This window comes from Perissodus microlepis, chromosome 2 (assembly GCF_051167445.1).
Source record: "Perissodus microlepis isolate ML-2025 ecotype Zambia chromosome 2, ASM5116744v1, whole genome shotgun sequence".
NCBI classification, from domain to species: Eukaryota; Metazoa; Chordata; class Actinopteri; order Cichliformes; family Cichlidae; genus Perissodus; species Perissodus microlepis.
The window spans coordinates 28257671-28277835 of record NC_140462.1 but is presented as its reverse complement, the minus strand read 5'-3'; the positions used below and the strand labels follow the sequence as shown (position 1 = coordinate 28277835).

The 20165-nt window shown below is 38.2% G+C and overlaps 1 protein-coding gene across 14 annotated transcripts in view; it reads right to left on the bottom strand.

The window, feature by feature from the left end:
- The window catches only part of LOC146392851 (LIM and calponin homology domains-containing protein 1-like), an 85377-nt gene that overhangs the window by 21330 nt on the left and 43882 nt on the right, over positions 1 to 20165 (bottom strand). For 9 of the 14 annotated variants that reach the window (XM_084954261.1, XM_084954295.1, XM_084954304.1 and 6 more), the window contains exons 5-8: positions 17081 to 17111; positions 12634 to 12744; positions 11055 to 11253; positions 4677 to 4935 (exon numbers count right to left, since the gene is read on the bottom strand). In XM_084954261.1, the coding sequence (XP_084810387.1) occupies positions 4677 to 4935; positions 11055 to 11253; positions 12634 to 12744; positions 17081 to 17111 (600 nt within the window). Of the gene's footprint in view, positions 1 to 1713; positions 1990 to 4676; positions 4936 to 11054; positions 11254 to 11343; positions 11629 to 12633; positions 12745 to 16050; positions 16396 to 17080; positions 17112 to 20165 lie in introns of those variants that run through there. The other 5 variants (XM_084954356.1, XM_084954348.1, XM_084954363.1 and 2 more) reach the window with 3 other exon arrangements.

The window sequence follows — 20165 nt, the reverse complement described above, 5'->3', positions numbered from 1 at the left end:
AAAAACAGCTAAAAAACATGGCACTGGGTATCTGCTCTACTCAACTAATTGAGTGAGACAGCAAAAGCTCTTAAAAAGGATGTGTCAACATTGCAAAAACCAATTAGCTGAAATTGAAAAAAAATTCTAGCCTTGGCTTTATTCAGGAAATATGCAAGATGGGGAACTCCATATCAAATTTCCTACAAATCCCCTTTGTCTCGGACAACCATCCGATTTCTATTGAGGATTCACTCCCTTAACATTCTCAATATTCAATCAATGTCACAACATCTGTGCCAGAAGACAATGCTGGAAACTCGAGGCATGACTCTCCAACAGCACTGTGAACGAAACGTCGGTTTGACTAGGAAATAACACCGGATAAGGCCGGACTGCGAAATTACATAAGAGACCTAAACTGACATTTTTCAAGAAGCACTGCTATCACATTGGATTTGTGTGAGCTGTAAAATATACAATGGCATTGTTCTTTGACAGCTCATAATCCTCACCTTGTTTCCTGACACCAAATGTATAATTTGAGACTTTGGGTTGTCCTACTGCGTACAGACTTTCTGAAATTCTATAAGCAAAAGGCTGCAAGTGCATTACAGTGTGTCTGAAACTGGTTTAAATAAGATGTGACCCTCTTGCTAACTTACTGTTACCCAAGACTGGATAAAAGGAGCAGTGGAAAAGATGATCTGATAAAAGCAATGCCAAAAAGCAGAATTAAACACCAGCTGGAAAAGTTTTCTACCATGGAAACGGTCTTGAAGAAAACAGTTCTTAGAGATGTTTGTTGAGTATCGTGACTATCACAAACATTGGTTTTGGACAGGTGCGCTACAGCTGAAATAAGCAAGGTCAATTTTTCAGTGTTTTCTGTGGCATTCAAGAGGATTAGAGTCAAATATATCAAAACTTGCACATGAAACACGGCAAAATACCACTTGATGTAGAATAAGTTAACCTTTTAAAAAACAAAAGTTCAGCTGAAATATTACTGCTGACTCTACTCATGACCAACAATAATAAAGATCTCTACACATTGAGCACTAAACTCTTCTATCATGGACTTGCAACAAAGTTTCTTCCTGCAAAAACCAATTGTTGGCATTCACCAGGAGGTTTTAGGCAGAGCCAAAAGAAAAATCATCAGTATTGAAAAACCAATTTCAATTTTGCTCATTTGGTGATTGATTTTCCAAACATAGGAGGAATAACTGTCAATCAAATGGTCAGATTTTTACAGAAAATGTATACATTTCTATCAAATCTGTCAGAAAATCCATACCATCCATAACGTTATTGCACTACCACCCAAAATGCCTATTCTAACCCCAAACAACTCCAAATACTGTTTATATATTATTATCAAACTGGAGTGTAGAATAACAACAGTGTCATGCTATTAGTTTTTCATTTACCTTGGAGCTGTTAGCTTAAAGCAGATATGGATAGTGGTGTGGTAATTTTACTTTATTTACTTATCTGACCTCCCCCCCCCACCTTATCTGTGACACTGCACAGAGCTCTCTGCAGCCACCTAAAAACTTTACACATATAAAATAAATTTTTGCTTATAAATCAGAGAAACAATGTGTAAAAGCACAAAAATAAACTTGACGGGTCAAATTAAAAAAAAACAACAACAAAAAAATAGTAATTACAAAAAGAAATGGGGATGTTGATATCTGGTATTGAGAAAATATGAGTGAAGGTTAAGACCTTTGCTCAGAGGTGACCATCAGATGAATTAGAGTCTCTCTTGGGGGCTCTGCTTGGCAAGGCTGGGGGAGACTACTGGGCAGAGGCTCACTTCTCCTTCTTTTGCCTGCTGTATGGATCTCAATGCAAGGCGGAGATGCAGACTGCCTCCCTTCGTGCTTGTCCTTTTTAATGTGGTTCTCCTTTTGAATCTGTGTACAGGGTTTAAGGGGCAGGGCGGGGGATGGACTAGGGGATTCTCCAGGAGGGATTTCTAAGCTACAGACCTCATTTAGACTGAGGCATCACCCATTCATGCAACGCACACACAGGAGAGGAATACGTAATCACATTGGGAGTAAAATTAGTCACATGAGGATAATCACAACATGATGGTCATAAGACATGAAGCACAAACAGATGTGGGGAGGGTTGGGGAAAGAAAGAGTGAAGGACACACCATGACATAAAATAATAAGAGATGGAGAAGGAGGGAATGAGGAAAAGAATAAATGCAAAATCAATATGTGAGCTTTGATGGATGAAATTTAGGGAAATAACCAATTGGGTGATACACACAAGCTCAACACACTTCCCAAGAGTATATCTAACAAGTGAAGGAGCTGCTGTAAAAATGCAAACATTGTTGGGTAAAATGTTAATTAAAAACGTATAATCTCCTGGAGATTCCTGTCATTGAAGCCAAATTAAATATAGAACTATATGAAACACAGCCCAACATTACTCTTATAAATTGCTATAAATCCTCTTTCCTTTGCAGCAGCACATTTGGGTCCTTCTCTCAATCCAAGCAAGCTGTGGCAGGTTCAGTTCAGTTGAGCCAAGATAACAGAAACGAAAACTTTGATTTGCGAGAAAAATTAAACCAATTCAGCTGTTTGGAAGAAATGTACTTTCCAGGAGTCCAACAAGGAACAACAAATAAAGATTCTTTTTCTTCTACGAAGTCATTATCATGTTAAGTAATCAAAATACTGACCAAAATAATTGCGATTGTTATTTTTGCCACAAGTATACGTTAGGGGTGCAACAATACTCGTATCGATATTGAACCGTTCGATACAGTGCTTTCGGTTCGGTACGCATATGTATCGAACAATACAAAATTTTTAATTTATTTCATCAACTTTTCTTCTGACGATGCTGTCTGTGTTGAGAGCTCAGTGGATCTGCGTTCGACTACTCCGCCTAGGCTGCACTGTCGAGCGCAGATCCACTGAGCGCAGCACAAGCTAGCGAGACAGAAGCTAAGCTCATTGCAACATGGCAACTGCCTCAATGCTAGCCAAAATCAAACCTCCCCCACCCTCATTCAGATCTGGTGTTTGGAACTAATTTGGTTTTCATGTGACGTATGACCCTGATGGTAAGCGAGTCATGGACAAAAGTAAAACAGTATGTCGGATGTGCCACGCAATGCTCAATTACATTGGTGGGAACTACTGCGTTAGCGCAGTTAGCTCGTTAAGGTGTTGACGCCGTCCAGCCCCACGCACGGGGCGATCCGCGGTAACCCGTTAACGGAGATTTGCCGCGTTATGGCGTTAATGTCATTTTAACGAGATTAACGCTGACAGCACTAGTGGGAACACAACGAATATGACTGCACATTTACGCCGACATCATCCTAGTGCAAAGACAAGTGGAAGCAGACAAAAACAACAAGCACGCATGCTACAAACTTTACCCGAGTCATTTAGACAGCCGTTAGCACATGATTCTCTTTATGGGGACCTGATATGTTTAATATGCTGCTGAGAGTATAGCCCAGAAGAAGCGTATAGTATAGCTTTTATTTTGGAAAGAGCCATTTCTCTGTAATAAACTCTCTTTTCCAAAGATGAGTGATTTCTCGAGCAGATAGATTTTTTTTTTAAATTATTTTGTTGTTTCAGCAACATTACATTTAAAAACTGTACTTTTGAGTTAAAATATATGTTTATAATTTTAATAAATGACAAATTAAAAAGGCATGAACATTTTTTTTGTATCGAAAAAATATCGAACCGTGACACCAAAGTATCGAACCGAAACGTGAATTTTGTGTATTGTTGCACCCCTAGTATACGTCCCTAAACCAAACTCAATCTAGTCAATAGCAAACAAGCAACATCCGATGCTACAAGAGACAATCAAAGCACATCAAGGAATCCGCTGAGCAAGCGGAAATCTGAAACTTGTGATGAAATTTGCATGGTGTCATGCCAGACTATTTCAAAAAGACCTTTTGTTTTAAATCTGCTTCAGACATTTGCTTCAGTCAGAATTAGAGCCAATGAAAACCCACATCTGGCCTCTATTAGCCACTCACATCTGTACAATACTAGAAAAATAATCAAAAGCTGAGAGGTTTTATTACAGACATATGCAATTTGACATAACACCTAATCTTGCCAGTTACTGTAAAAAAAAAAAACCCCAAACAAACAAACCCCCCCTAAACATCACTCACACACAAAACATTTTAAAACATTGAAAAATCTCCAACAGCTGATTTGTTTTAATATCCGTCTTTCACACTGGTCAGTTTTATCAGTTCTGTATTAAAGTAATTACTTTAAATTATTTCATGGTCTACATCCATATCTACTAATCTCAGCCATCATCTTCAGGCTTATTAACAGGATTTCTGGGCAGTCAAACTTCTTCCATCCGCACCCAGAACTGTGCGCTTTCAGCCAGAACTTTTTAAACAAGCTTTAAAGGTTTATCTGCACCAATCAGTGTCAAGCCACAGTGGTGTAACATGTACCCCTGATAATCTGTTCATTAAGCTATTAGACTTCTTTGTTTCTTATTTTGGATTGTGCCCAACTTAACAACAATTGTATATATCGACACACAAACAACAGACACCTTTTAGTATTCCATACATATAATATTATATGATATTTTCAGTTAGGTTAAACTAAATGCCTTTTTGATAGCCAAGTCACAAAAGCACTCTCTAGTGTTACACCTACCTAAGAGGTCTGTCACCCCCTACAGGTGAAGTGGCGGTACTCCAGCTCTTGCGTCCTCCCTCCTCTTTGTCGTTGCTCTTTTTGCGTAGTGGTGTTGGCAGATATCCACTCTGGTTGCTCTTGTTGGGCAGGTACTGGTTAAAGGGTACGGCGGTTCGTGGCTCGCTGACAGACGTCCGTCGTGCCAACATGTCATCCTTACGAACGTCTGGCATCTTCCGGTGAGGAGCGCCGTCAGACTCCGAGTCGCTGCCACGGCCTAATGAGACGAACAGAGACGAACAGAAGTGTTCACTGGCACCAGAGGACACATTTTTTATCAAAATTGTATTTTTTAACCCATATGGAAGAAACAGACTATACTACATGTTATACATGCACTGTGTGTCTTTAGAGACTACACAGCGATGTCTCTCAAAAAGTATTTTGCATGAGAAAAACATAACCACTCTTTTTGCATTGGTCATGGTATGATGCTGTACATCTTGATATGATATGACAGAAACGCTGATTAAAAGTTCTGAAATTAAGCAAAATGGCAGGAACAATGCTACCTGCTCATACTGATTTCCTTTACCTTAATGCTAAGAAAAAATAAGCTAAAAACAACAAAACTCAAAGTGTGGTAGAAGTAATCAGAGACTCAGATATACTCTACAAAGCACCCAGTTCTAAGCCCATTTACACTTGTGACAAATCATGTAAACACAAGTATGTGTTATATTAAAGCCCCTTTTCAATCGCAATGTGTTCAAAAAATGATAAAAAATGACTTCATTTTAAGTATCCTACACAGCAAGAAAACTGTATCTTGCTGAGTCATTGCAAGAGAGAGACAGAGGGAGAACAAGAGGGAGACATAAGAGATTAAACCCAAAAATAAGATCAGAGGAAAAACTCTTGATTGAGGAGTCTCGTGGCAGAAAGCCCAGATTTATTTCTTTAAACCATCATATACGCATAACAAAATTACAGTGGTCTAATAGTGTTATTATATGCAGTGCATTCTTGCCACAGAGCATAAATCAGATGCAAGCCTGTTTTTATGAAACAAAGCAGGTGACATAAATCATCACTAAATTTGCATTGTGCAGCTTGTGTTGACTAACTATTAGCACGCAGTTAGACACGGAGTAAATTCTTCCTGTGTGAATCAGATTTTAGACATAATGTTAGCTTTGTAATATCAGTGGTAACACCTGGCTTTGCAGAAGTTCATTGCTTAAGGACTTTCCCTACTTGGGGTCCTAAATTCCTCTGTGCGATGGCCCACTGTGATCCTCTAAGAACATATAGAAGAAAGAAATGAAACTCAGTCTCATTCAGCAGGTCACATGTTTACAGTTCCAGTGATTTACTGAAGATATACCAGTCACATCCACGATTACTTGGCAATTTTTTGCAAACCATAGCCTAGATATGTTAAAACCCACAGCAAACAGATAACTGCAGCCTTGCTTTATTCAAGGTCGCTAAAAAATTCTCTCAAAGACGTTCAGCACATGTGCTACTGTCCCCTCCCTTTGAGTGCATGTGTACTCAGACTATGACCTATAAATTTATGACTCAATGTATATATATTCAGAGTACAAACCCAGAATTTTAACCAGATCTAAGTCATAAAATCTTCCCTTATTTTTGTGGACATACACTTAGAAGCAGCTGTCACATTTGAACTTGTGAAAAGCTTCTTTTTCTATCAAAAGGCTTTTTATGTGGTTTCAAAGATTGACAGATCAAGGTCCAAAAAAAGACTTCGAGAAATCTGCACTTCTAACAACGAAGGGTTCAATTATGGCTCTTAACCCATGCAATGGAAACATGAGGGACTCTGCCATCCAAGTCGATCCATCTTTAAGGAACAACATATGTTTTTTACAGGATGATGTGCTCCCTCTGCACATATGGTAATAGTGAAGCTTGAGAGAAAATGTATCATGGGTCAGGTCCATAGTGTACCAAGATTTTAGAAAAATACAGTGACATCAATAGTCATCATCATCATCATCTAGTTATACTGCATTACGAAAGAAAAAGTTACAAAGTCTAGTTCAATAACGATCGCAGTAACTGAAAAGTTGTAACGAATGTCCAAAACACCAAGTATGAAAAGACAAAATGTAAGAACAATGTGAGAAATAATTAATTCAACAATGTGTTGCTAACTAGAAATACGTAGCATTTATTATAACTGTACAATGCAAAAAGAAAAACTAGAAGAAATAACACAAATGTACTACCATTAATACCAATAGTAGTAAATAAGTAACTAATACGTAGTATGTATTATTTCCAGTGCATGGAAGCACATCAGTTGCTGATGAAAGTGCATCATTATTACAGGTTCTGAAGAACTTCTGGTCCATACCAAGACATCCAATGAATGTGAACAAACGTCAGCTTTGTTATATTCATCTGTGAGTCCGCTATTGTCTGAGTGATTTTTATCATCAGATGGTGAGTGCGAGTGTCCATGTGGGTGTCTGTGCACGTGCTTGTTTTTCTGACCACTCGAATGTGATCAGAAACACTGACCACATACACCGTACACTGCTGAGACATTATAATGCACCAACTATCCAGACATCCGAGGCACAAGCCTTCAAGGGAACTTCAAAGAAGAACAACAGGAATGACTACTGAGCTGCCGGGTCCCCAGCTATACGTGTCCGTACAAGCGTTAGTTACACTCTACATTTTAGCTTAGAAAATTAACAGTTGTTGCCTTTATATAAGATGTCCATTTTCACTTCTATGCAAACTAAAATTAAAACACAAATTAAAAAAAGATTCCAAGTTTGAATACAAACAATATCATTCTTACAATCGTAAACTGTTTATGTGGCAGTATGAGAAAAAAGCTATGCTTTCAGTTTATGATGATTTTTCATTGATTATGTATGAAGCCAGGAGTCTGGAAACATATAGTTTTCAGACACTTTGGAGAGATATTTTCTACAAGACCTTTAAAACTATCTCAATTACATCATTCAATCATTCTTTCAAACGGCTTTTGACTGGCAGTGGGCGCTGCCCTGTAAACAGAGAAAGTGAGAAGGACAATTTTACTATAGAAGCCCACAAAAGTGCCTCATTTATCCAAACCGTATCCATCTCCACACATAGCCCAAACAAAAGGGCATTGCCAATATTGAATTTGTCGATTGAATCAAACTTCCTAATTTCTGTCAGGGTGAAGTCAGTTTTCAGTGCTGAACAGAGAAAGGGCTTTGTCTAAAGGTCAGGGCAGGGAAAACCTGCTGGATTCAAGTTTGTATGGATGTTAACAAAAGGATTCTTTTGTCCTAGATGTACTCAAAGCCCCCTGGGTTAAAAATATCTAGTTTGTACCTGTGGGTCTCATTTGATCACTGATATTTTGATAACCAGGAATAATAAATATCACAAGATTGTGATGTTAAATATGTAGCTTTTGAAAGCATGTATGAATCACAAAGTGCTTCTGAAATAAAATAAACTTATCAAAACTTAAAAGGAAATTCCACCACAGGTAGCGGTATGCTAAACTCCAATCTGCCTCCTCAGTTCATCAGCTATCAACTCTCTTCGTTCTTTTCAATCTTTGGATGATATGTAGGTGTCAGCAGTTTGACAGTGTGACTAATCAGCTGTGGGTTACATGTGTTGGTGGAAAAATTGATTAGGTAATGCTTCTGTAGTATAAACAAGAGAGGTTGAAAGAATGTTTGTGGCAGCTTTGCATTCTGGTCACCCGAGGCTATTTTTAAGAAAACAGAGCCCATTTATTCCATCAAGTTTCTTTTTGCGTAATAGTGGAATACCCTTGAAAAGCTAATTTTGGGTCACTGCCGGAAAAACTTGAGTTATTGTCAGATTTGGGGGTCGTCAGGCTGGTGTTGCTTATTGTATGTTTAATTCCCACTTCAAGCATGAAGAGAACGTAGCAGTTTCTTGTGGAACTTTTAGGGATCTATTAAAAGTATATGGCGACTTGTGGGACACCCTGTATAGCGATATCTTGCCTACCTTTATTAGCAAACATGAGTTGACAGACAACAACAATAAACATTTGCCTGGTTCTCTTAACTCTTTCAAGCTGCACGTGCATGTGTGTGCATGTGGTTATCAAGATTGCTAATAAAAGGTTTTCCACCCGCCTGGCACCCCACCAAGCCTACACAGTCCATATTTTTTAATAGACAAAATGACAGCAGGCAGTACAACCTACGTTAAACTTGAAAAAAAGGTTTAAAAAAATAAAGAGAAACATGGTAAGGGGGTCAACTTTCAGTAGACTGGCTAAAACTTGTTTATTGGCCCATATTTAGAATGTTTTGGATACCATCACCCTAGCACTTTTTTTTAAAATAGCGACTATTGCTTCTACAACCAAAAATGAAAGCTACTTATCTACAACAATAAAGTAAACACTTTAAAAAAAACAGGATACATTGCGGATTTTTCCCTAAAGTACTATAGTTTGAATGTTGATGACAACAAGGGACAACAGTTTCCTTTTGCACTTCCCTCAAAACAAAAACATAATCAGACAGGATGCTTTTCCTCAGTTTTTCTCAGCTTTTTCCCACATTCAGCTCAGCAACGAGAAGTACATTACACTGTGTGACGAACGCAGTAATCTATTTTATAGTCTACTATTAAAATTTTATACCTTCAAATCCGCAAACAGTCTAGCAATTAGCAGCTTTCGATGAAAGCATGTGGCCAGTTTGGCATTATAAAATACTCATGTGAAACCAAAATGTATTTTTAACTCAATTTCTGACATCAGCACAAAGCCACTTCAAAGGTTTTGCAGCTTATGCTGGTCTTGCAAGTGCCATGCTACCATGTCGGATGTCTTAAACTGCACATATACAGTAGTAAGCATTTTTCGTAATAAACAACAAAGCAATGTAAACACGTTGAGGGAAATCTAGAGACAAAGACAGAAATTAATGTGACAAATTTAAAAGTATACATATTTAATCTCTATTTGATGCCTTCCAAATAATTACAAAGACCATATTTTTACATATATACATACATTATATGTAACAATATCTTCTGTTCTCAAAACCAAGAGCTGTTAGTTTCATAATCCTTGACATACCAGTCAAGTGTCAGATCAAAACCACTGAAAGCTCCTTCATGAAACCACAACTCTTCCTCTTCTTTGTCTCACATACTGTATAGAGATATGTCATACCTTCCTTAGTCTTTGGTGCTGTCACTCATCTCAGTGCACACTTAAAGAAACGCATCAAAAAGCCGTAACTAAGGACAAAAGGTTCAAACATCAAGCACAGAGATACTTTTGTGCAGATGGCAATGGTATGAGGAAAGATACAAAGACCTTAAGACTGCGAGCTGGGACAAGTATGATAGCTGAGACTATTTTCATTCATACTAGATTTAACTAGATAAGCAACAGAGTTAATAAAGAAATAGAGTTATAAAATAAATCTACTGCATTGTGCATTTTTAGGGGAATTAAGGACTAAGATTTCATAGAGCTTTCCCTGAATAAGCAGGGTTTAAGTGTTTCACTGTTTAAACTACAGCTTAAAGTCTCCCTGCTTACTTCTTCATAAGGACAGGCTCTAATTTGTACTGTAACAAGAAGCACTTTTCAAAATTTCTAAACAAAAAGAAAGGACAAAACAGAAGCTGTGTGGCTGTTGCTGCCTTGCCAACTTCATCTTTTCATAAATTTTGAATTTTCCCTTCCAAAAAGATGAATAAATGAAATGCCTTTGGTGTTACATCACCTGCTTGTTGGAGCATATGCTAAAATTACATAACTGAAATGTGTTTGAAACAAAAACAAATGTGGACAGATTTGTTATTGAAACTAGACTCTAGGAAGTTTTCTGACACTGCAGATTGACGTCAGATAAGGTGAAGAACACAGAGAGCTTTAATGTGGTGCGATTGCAGCCCTTGGTCTAAGAGAGTTAACAGACACTGGAACTGAGCCCAGCCACTACTGAAGTCCTTTTACAATGTATATTACCATGGCTTAAATATAACAAGAGCCATAAATTGACTTCAAAACAGTACAGAGATTATTCATCAACAGCCTTTGACTTGAACTGGGCGTTGTCCTGCAAAAACACAGCCAGAACAACAAGCCTTCATACAGTAGCATTCAAAGCACAATAAACCTCATTTATCTATATGTTGCATCTGTGCACCTTGCCCAACCTGCACAAAGACTTACTTCTCACTCGCAGGAAAAACAGCTATTGCTAAAACAACACAATGGCTACTGAACATATTTAACCTGCAAATTGTGATTTAAAGGGTGGCCATTGTAACCAGTCTTTCACAGTCAACTAAAACTAGAAGTTCAGTGTGAATCGAAGAGTGTATAGACTAGATTTTTTTTCCTACCATCACTGCTGCCGCGGGCGACCAGGACGTCTGGTGACGGGGTTTGTCTTGAGCGTGATCCGAAGGAGTCCAGGCTGTCGAATGAATCCTCGCGCCCGTGGCGTGGCGGAGAGAGAGAGTCGCTGCGCTCAGAGTCCCAGCAGTCAATGTAGCCACTGTCCCGGATGCTGCGTTTAGGGCTCTCTGCCTCTTCTGTCTCCTAAGAATGCATACACACATTTTACAAAATGCATGAGCACAAAAAAGAGAGGTAACAAATGGTGGAGAATTAATGAAAGTAATCAAACACCCTAAAATGAATTAGGAATTTTCGCTGCATATTCCATCAGTCGTCACTGAAGTCCCCCAAACTTGTGTTGTTTGGCCTTTGTGTCCACTATAGCTGTCATGCTGCAAGTCTCCACTCTGCCCACATCTATTTTTCCAATAACCTCTCTCTTCTTCTGCCTACATCACTCTTCATCATTTTCTCTTCACCTTAGTGACCCCTCCCTTTCTCTGTCCACAGCTTTAATGTGTTGTTGCAGCTAATGGAAGGTGGGGAAAGGCCTTTCCTGTCTACCAAAAGACTTCCTGCCCATGACCCCTCTACCATCTGTTATGCAACTCCCAAACTCTCCTAAATGTCTTTGTTATGCTTATAAAACAGGTTCTACAGCAGCAGGAGTCGTGTGATTTGTTTCTTTCACTTTTACACAATTTAAACCAATATATTATAACTTATATACCAATATACCAGTTAAGTAAGAAAATATGCATCTCCCTCGTAACTCACCCTTTAACAAAAGCACTTAAACTAAGCTTTTTACAAAAAGTAAATAAGAGTGCAGCTGAGCTCACATTTACCTGCTTAGGGCTTTTCAATCATCAGTAAGGTCCAGCTTCCATTTAGTAACTGTTGGAAGTGTGGCGGGAAGTGAATAGTCACTCTGGAATTTCATGCACCTGCACATGATGAGCTTTCCTTCATTTTATCAACGTTTTTTTTGCTTTGTGGAATTATGGCTTTGTGTTGTACGTCTGCAACGTGTGAACATCTGGGAAAGTATTTTTGCTGAATTGGCAGCAATTTCCCAGTTTTACAGAATAGCAAAAGGACGTCACATAGTGGAATAAATTGCACAGAACTGACATCATGGCTACGAATGACGGTCACAGAGGGTGTATGCATGTATGTGTCTTGAGGGTTTGCCATTTCTAACTTTTCTCCTTTTTCTTGGGTCATTAAAAAGGTAAAAGGTAGGTTAAATTCAATTTTCTTGACTGGATCTCGGGTGAAAGGTGTTTTCTCAGAAATGTTAGTACAGCGAACAAACACACATTTTCTGAATCTCAGTTCCAAAATAAGTGATTCTGCAGAAGCTGTGTGTCATGCCTCAGGTCACTTTGGCTGTAGAAATGAATTACTGCAGGGATCAAATATTTAATATAGCATATGGTCTCCCTACCTATTACACTTTACAGCTCTGGTTACTAAGAGAGACATAATGGGGGGAAAAAGCAAGTGCTGACTATATTATCCATGTACTTGAGATTTCCATTATATTTTTATCGCTGGCATAAACATGAGCTATCCAACCTTTCGCATCTGTGACAGCAGGCCCTCAAACTCTTTCAGGTCCAACGTGGGCCCGTTGTAGGATGTACAGCTATTGGCAGCACGACCCAACCAGTAGATAGTAATTAAAACCTGAAGAAAAGAAGAAATGCAGACAAAAATCATGAAAAAATATCAGCTGATCTTTCCAATAAAAGAAAAGCATGAAACAAATTAACCTTTTAAAACTAAAGAGCTACTTGATCAGATTTCAATACCAACTCAAAGCACTCTGTCTTAATACCAGTCAGCCTTACATCACCTTAAACAAATTGTACAGTCCAACAATATTAAACTTATTAATTTAGAAAAATAACATTAAAAATTAGTTTCCAAATCCTAATTAGGGCTGGGCCATATCATACTGTTCACGGTAATACCGGTATAATTTTGGGCAACGATAGAAAAATGAAATATCGCGATAGAATATGGGTTAAACGCGCATGCGCAGTGCCTTTGTTTTCATACGCACACGTAGGAAAAAGCATGGCGGCGAAAGCAAATCGTTGAATGAAACGGATGAACCAGAACTGGTTTGTAAAAATACTGCAACTTCAGTGGTGTGGAACTGGTTTAGCTTTCGTCCGTCAGACACACAACAAAGCACTATTTTTGGTTAAGCCTGCTAGCGGGCCGTCGTTATTACCGTGTTTTTTGGAAAATACGGCACACTTAAAATCAATCTTTCGATTTTTCTGAAAATCGACAGTGCCCCTTATAATCCAATGGGCCTTATGTATGAATTCTGGTTGTGTTTACTGACCTCGAAACGATTTTATGTGGTACACGGCGCTCGAAAATCTGTCAAATGTTTTAGTACGACTTTGCTAAGTCGTGGGTGGCTGTAGCTCAGAGCAGGTCAGCCACTAATCAGAAGGTCGGTGGTTCGATCCCAGGCTGCCTCCTGGCTGCATGCCAAATATCCTTGGGCAAGATACTAACCCCATGTTTGCCTACTGGTGGTGGTCAGAGGGCCCGGTGGCGCCTGTGTCCGGCAGCCTCGCCTCTGTCAGTGCGCCCCAGGGTGGCTGTGGCTACAATGTAGCTTGCTATCGCCAGTGTGTGAATGGGTGAATGACTGAATGTAGTGTAAAGCGCTTTGGGGTCCTATGGACTAGAAAAGCGCTATACAAATGCAGGCCATTTACCATTACCATTTACGAACCCGGACTGCTTGATGGATTGTCGGAGCATTACGGCTATCATAATGTCAGGAGCCTGGCGGAGTGATACGTACTGTGCTTCAACATAATATTGTGTATTGTGTATGTATAACCTCTTTTTAAGTTTTGTGGATATTATACATGGTTATGCTGAGGAAATGTCGGCCAATTTCCACTGGAAATGCCTTTTGGTTAAACTGTCAGCAAGGAATTTGCACTGTTAAATTTTTATATAACTAATTCACATAAAACAGCTGCTTGTTTAAGTGAAAATACAATGATGGTTTTTTTTGCACTAATAAAGTTGTGGAGTTGTAAAGTATTTTGTCTAGTGTCAGTTATATCGTTATCGCAAATTTTCAAATGTATATTGTGATGAATATTTTTGGTCATATCGCCCTGCTCTAATCGTCACTAGCAGAGAAAAAGCAGTCTGGGCAGCAGCCTCACAGGCCACTGGCATCCCAAGTCTTCAAAATGATACCCTGGATTCACACTGTTCATTAGCCTGTCAACTCAAAATATGCTACACAGGTGTATCTCTGGTATGTTCATGCAGCAAAGCAGTCAAATAGCTATAAATAATATTGGATGCATTGAAGGAAAAAAGAAAAAACTACAACAAAACACCCACTCTCTTGCTTTCACTTTTCCCTTTTTGTAAAACAGTGCCAGCTAGTTTCCTGGTAATTGCAGCCCAGCCTCTTCCAAAGAAGTGACAAGTTAGCAAACGCAGCTGGAAGAAACACAACAACACTGAGGCACTGTTCAGACACCGAAACTGGTCACAGGCACTTCTCTTGCTGACATATAGCCACCTTTCTGTGGTCACAGTGATTTATAATTGCCTGTTAGCTAGCTTAGTGCTGAGTATATCAGTTACCCGGTCATTCTTAACTCTCTGAAACACATTAACAGCAGCTGAATGAGCAGCTGAAAGAGCCTCTACTTTTGTTTTGGCACCACTGGTTGTAACATATGCCCCAAAGTAACTGACTGTGGTTGAGGAACCAAGGAACTGAAGTTCTTTTGTCAGCTAAATGTCTAAAATGCAAAATTTACAGACTGACTCCGGCCAAAGGGAAATCACACAGAGCTGCACCTTTAACACTGTTGGCAAAGAGCTCCCAGCTATATTTACTGTGTCCATGTCAACGAGCTGTCCACAGGGAGCGCTTTGATAAGAAAGCTCAGCAAGGCTTAATGTGTTTATTTCAGTCATACTGTCAGTGTAAACAACTTCTGCCATTCAAACGCAGTTGGAGGGAGTGCAAAAGAACCAGTCTGCTGATCAGAATAAGCACAAAGCTAAATGAGACCTTTTATGTGAAGCTGTGTTGGACGATGAAAATATGTTAAACTTTTAGCCTTATTAAAGGGTGAAACATCATTGAGCTGCAACTGGGGACAGTTCCATCGATCAATCATTGACTCTAACTATTATACAATTTTAGTTTCATAAGCCATATTTTCAGAACCACATGAGATTTTTTATCTGATATCCTGACACTACAGAGGTAAAGCTGTGACAATACAGCTGCTGAGGTTAAGCTTCATTAGCTGCATACTGCAGCTCTCTCAGCAGCAGAATATGGAGTTTCTGTGTCACCACAATAGCAGATTCATGCCAACTCCCACTGGAACTGGGTCAGCACCAAATGTGTTTCACTTGCTTACTATTGTGCTGTAAACACACCCTTATCAATCCCAAACTCCACAATCACATTCCAAAACTCTGTCTGTATGATTTACACATGCAGCACTAAACCAACCAATACTTAACGAAGAGCATTCTTAAAGAATTTCAAAGGCAAACTTTAAGTACATCTCAGCAGAGTTTCGACAGTCAGGAATGAAAATAAACGACGTGACAGCAGAATGATGCATAGCGTCACACATGCTTTGCCTTGTCAATTTCAGCAGCTGCCTGTCAGTGCACACGTGGACAGACCTGTCAAGGAAGTTCCACTGGAAAACAACATTCACCTTTTTGGTTCATGTGCAAACACACTTAAAGTCACACACTGCAGGGTCATGAACGAAGCCAAAAATCCACCTATTATGTCAGGACCTCAGCACTATCCAGTGCATGCAGACATGCATACAGATACAGATTTTGTTTTATATATCTAACAGTCATCACTATGCATAATCAGGCCTTCTTCTTCACACCTTTGCCTGCTAAATAACAGTCTCATGAACACAGCAGATTCAGCAGTATCTTATCCAGGCATACCTCTTTTAAAAATGGTAACGTCCCATCTGCTGTTTGCTAAACAACACTTTTGTCATCACATCAGCAAATTCCTCTCGATGCAGTTTCGTCACCACTCAATATTTGATGTATTGCAGAGACAGCTGCTGTCAAATCCTAGTCCTTAGTCCTGAATCTACAGAACATCACAGCAGAAGGTTCCTTGCAAAAGTGTTGGTTGCTGGGAATATGTTAGCCATTTGCCACCGCTGCAAATGCTGGAGTCCCCCATGTTTAGTCAGCTAAATGAGCTAACAGGCCTGACCAGTGCTGCAGCTCGACACATTAACTTGTACAGTGCACAGCAGCATCACAGAGAGAGGAGGGGAGGACAGAGACATAGCGAGAGAGAGAGCGCGAGTAGAACGGCTTTGACGGCAGAGTAGGCGGGGCCAGCATTGTGTGTTCTACTTCTTAAAGCAGAATTATTAGAAAAAGGATAGGAAGGTGCTGATTTGAGCAGACAGTGACTATAACGGGCCTCTAAATAATTAAAAGGCTGTAAGAGGGGCAAGAATAAAGACGCCTGAAATCAATCTAGACTCACAGAATATGTAGAAACAGTTGACTTCGAATGTGCAAGAAAACACTAAGCAAAAAAATATGAAAAACCAACATACCATCTAAAACAAACAAAGTAAGATGCATGAACAGATGCACATAAATAGGGTAAAGTGGAAAGGTAATAAAGGATAATACAGACAGAATAGAAACTAGATATTTAACACCATTTCATAGTAAGAGTTGTGTCAAGGTACTTTATGTAAAGGTAAATGCCCCACAATATAGAGAAAGAACCCCAGTGATCCAGCCCCAGGGACAAGAACGTAGAAAAGAGGAACAACTTTTTAACAGGAAAACACAGAGGTGGATCACGGATTAGTAAGAGCCACTGAAATCATGGATAGTGAAAGCAAAAAGAGAAACACAGCACCAGAATAACACTTTCTTTCCAAACATGTATTTAGCACACAAACAAATTATCCCACTGTAACCTGACAGTATCACTTACATTCTTGAGCTTTCGACTGCCGTCACTTCCCCTGGAGAATGAAACACAGAGAGAGACAGACAGAGGAGGTAGTGAGACTTCTGGTTCTATTTAGTGAAGTGCCTTACATAAAGATAACAGCAGACAACTTCAGGATGTGCCATCTCCCACATATCTATGTGAAACAGCAGAAAAAACTAAACTTTGTGAAATATAAGAATCTGCAGTGACTGTAGCCCACGCACAGAAAGCTAACATTTTGGCAAAACCTTTTATTAACAGTCTTAGCAACTGAATAACTGCTGAAATAGAAAGGAAAGAAACACTGAAATTTAAAATGGTAAGTCCAGAATTCACAAAGAGAAATACTTTTGTAGTAGATAGAAGAGACACGTGCTATAGTGGTAGCCTAGTGAGTTGACTGCCAACTGATCTCTGGGAGGTGGAACACCACAGCGGAGGCCACTTAGCACCACAGACGCTGCCAAAATGAAATGATGTGAATCTTGCGGATTACCACGTGAGCTATAAATGGGAAGTGGAATGAAGCAATTGTAAACCTGACTAAAATGCACTCATGTTGTAGAAATACAAATTTCTAGGCTGAGAGGTGAAAAACAAAGACAGAGAAAACAAAGGCTAAAACACAGATACATACAGGAAGTGTGAGACTTTGTTTTCTTAAATAGTCTCAATCACATAAAATCCACAATCTGCCTTTTCTTAAGCTGTGAAAGACGCGTGAAGCCTGATGAATGGCAAAAAAAAAAAAAATCTAACAATGGATAAAATATTTTTTTTCTTTTTGATAACAAAAAAAAAAAAAAAAAAAAAAAAAAAAAACAGGCAACAAAAACATTTAAAGTATTCTTAAACTAGAGTTGATTGCAATTATGTCCTGCCACAATCTTTGTACCTGGATCAGCGCAGCATGAGAGGATCACAGGATCAATAAATTGTTAAAATTGATGCTTGATTAAACATTAGCGACTTGGGAAAAGCCAGAATAGTTATTATATCTTACTATCAAGGTCAATAAAAATAACTAATGTATATCACATCAGCATAAGGTCATTTCACAACATTTTACATTGTCCATAAAGATATTTAAAAAAATGTATACAAGGTCAACTTAAAAACAATTAATTATGGGAAACTCATATTTAGCTTAAATGTTACAGTTTTTTTTAAATTAAGAATAATAACCTTTAATTTGGAAAAAAAAAAAGCATAATGGATGGGAGGGATACCAGGAAACTATGTATAGCCAAGAGGTGAACACGGATTAGACTGGAATTATCTTTTGCTGGGCTGCTTATAGGCAAATGTAGAGGAGTTCAACCAGAGATGCTTGTGCGCTTCATCTTTTCATGTAGTACACTTGTTTTCATCTACAGTATATTTCCCAAGACTCCAAAGACTGCTGAACCAACCCATTTGTTTGATGTATAAATGTACACAGCATTTTTATTTTATTTTTTTATTTGGTGCCTTCGTAAACATCTTTACAAAGGCTCTCAGCTTAACATGTCCTTATTTTATATATATATATATATATATATATATATATATATATATATATATATATATATATATATATATATATATATATATATATATATATATATATATATATATATATATATATATATATATATATATATATATATATATATATATATATATAGTACTTCCAGGGATTCAAAAAGAAAAGATCAACAAGGACACTAAATAGCTTATCTTGTACTTATATACAGGATTTTCTTATGTGGGGATTTCAATGTTACAGGTACAGAACACAACTATTTTATGCCATAATTCATACAACACATCCTGAGACTCGGCTTAACTTAGGCCAACTCATTCAACATGCAAGTGACACTCAAAGTTGGGCTTTGAATGGCAGCAGGTACATGAGACACAAATAAAGGTGGAGAAGGTGAAATGAGCTTGAGAGCATGACCAGCAACCCCTCCCTCATCATCTTCTCATTCTGTCAGTTGACTAAATAAACATGGAGACAAGTACCTTTTCTCTGCTGTTAGATAGTAAGTGCACAATCAACAGACAAATACACATTCCACAAGGTATTAGATCATATTAAGAGGCCCAAGCTAATGTAAACAGCTGTCATATTCTTACATTTTTTTCCTGCATGTTTGTCTTTGTCGTTTAAATGACAAAATGTATTTAATGTAAAGGCTAAAAACAGATAAACTAGTAATGATATTGCTGCTTATTCTTTTCTCTTACATATGTCAAATGTATATTAAGCATGGGTATATACAGTAGTTCAATATCAAATTTGTAAAAACTGATATAAAGTAACTTATGGCTGAAAAAACAAAAACATTTGAAAACGCCTTTACAAATTGGCTAGCTAGTTATTTCTGAAAAAATTCTCTCACGTGATTAGATTTTATAATCTGGCTTTGAAAGTCATAATTTATTATTTACACTATATTTTTTTGTTAGACATAACTACCAAGACATTTCCCTCTATTAGCTCTATGTTATGTGATGATAGTAACATTATTCTTTCTGCTTATGAGTTAATGTTTATTTATTTTTGATGAAAGCATTAAATGGTTTCCATAATTACTGCCAGTAGCATTAACTTAGCCATAATCAGTATATTTATGGATAATGCAACTGAGGTAAAGATTTAACCTGTGTTTTATATTTTACAGCATTTCAAAATTTTCTGTGAAATCCACTAGACTGCTGAACAGAAACACAGCTGTCATCTCCTCTCATCTCCACTACCTGGCAAACCATTGCTTATCCTGGAAAATGAGCCATGACCATCAACAGGAACAGTAGATATTATATTCCTCAGCTCACAGTGCACTACAATCTGTTTGTCTGAGCCCTAGCTGTTCAAAGTTTTCTAGAAGAGTAAAGGTGTAGGAAATAACCTTCTATATGTGAGAGAGTTACATAAGCACCAGATGAAGTGCAGGGCTACTTGAACAATGAAAGCAAAGTTCCATTTTAACATGTCAATAGAAGCAGTGGTGTATTGAGTAAATATGAATCCAGATTGCATCATTTTTAATATACTATTGCCTGCATGTTTTTGGAGATGCTATTAAACAATCAATGA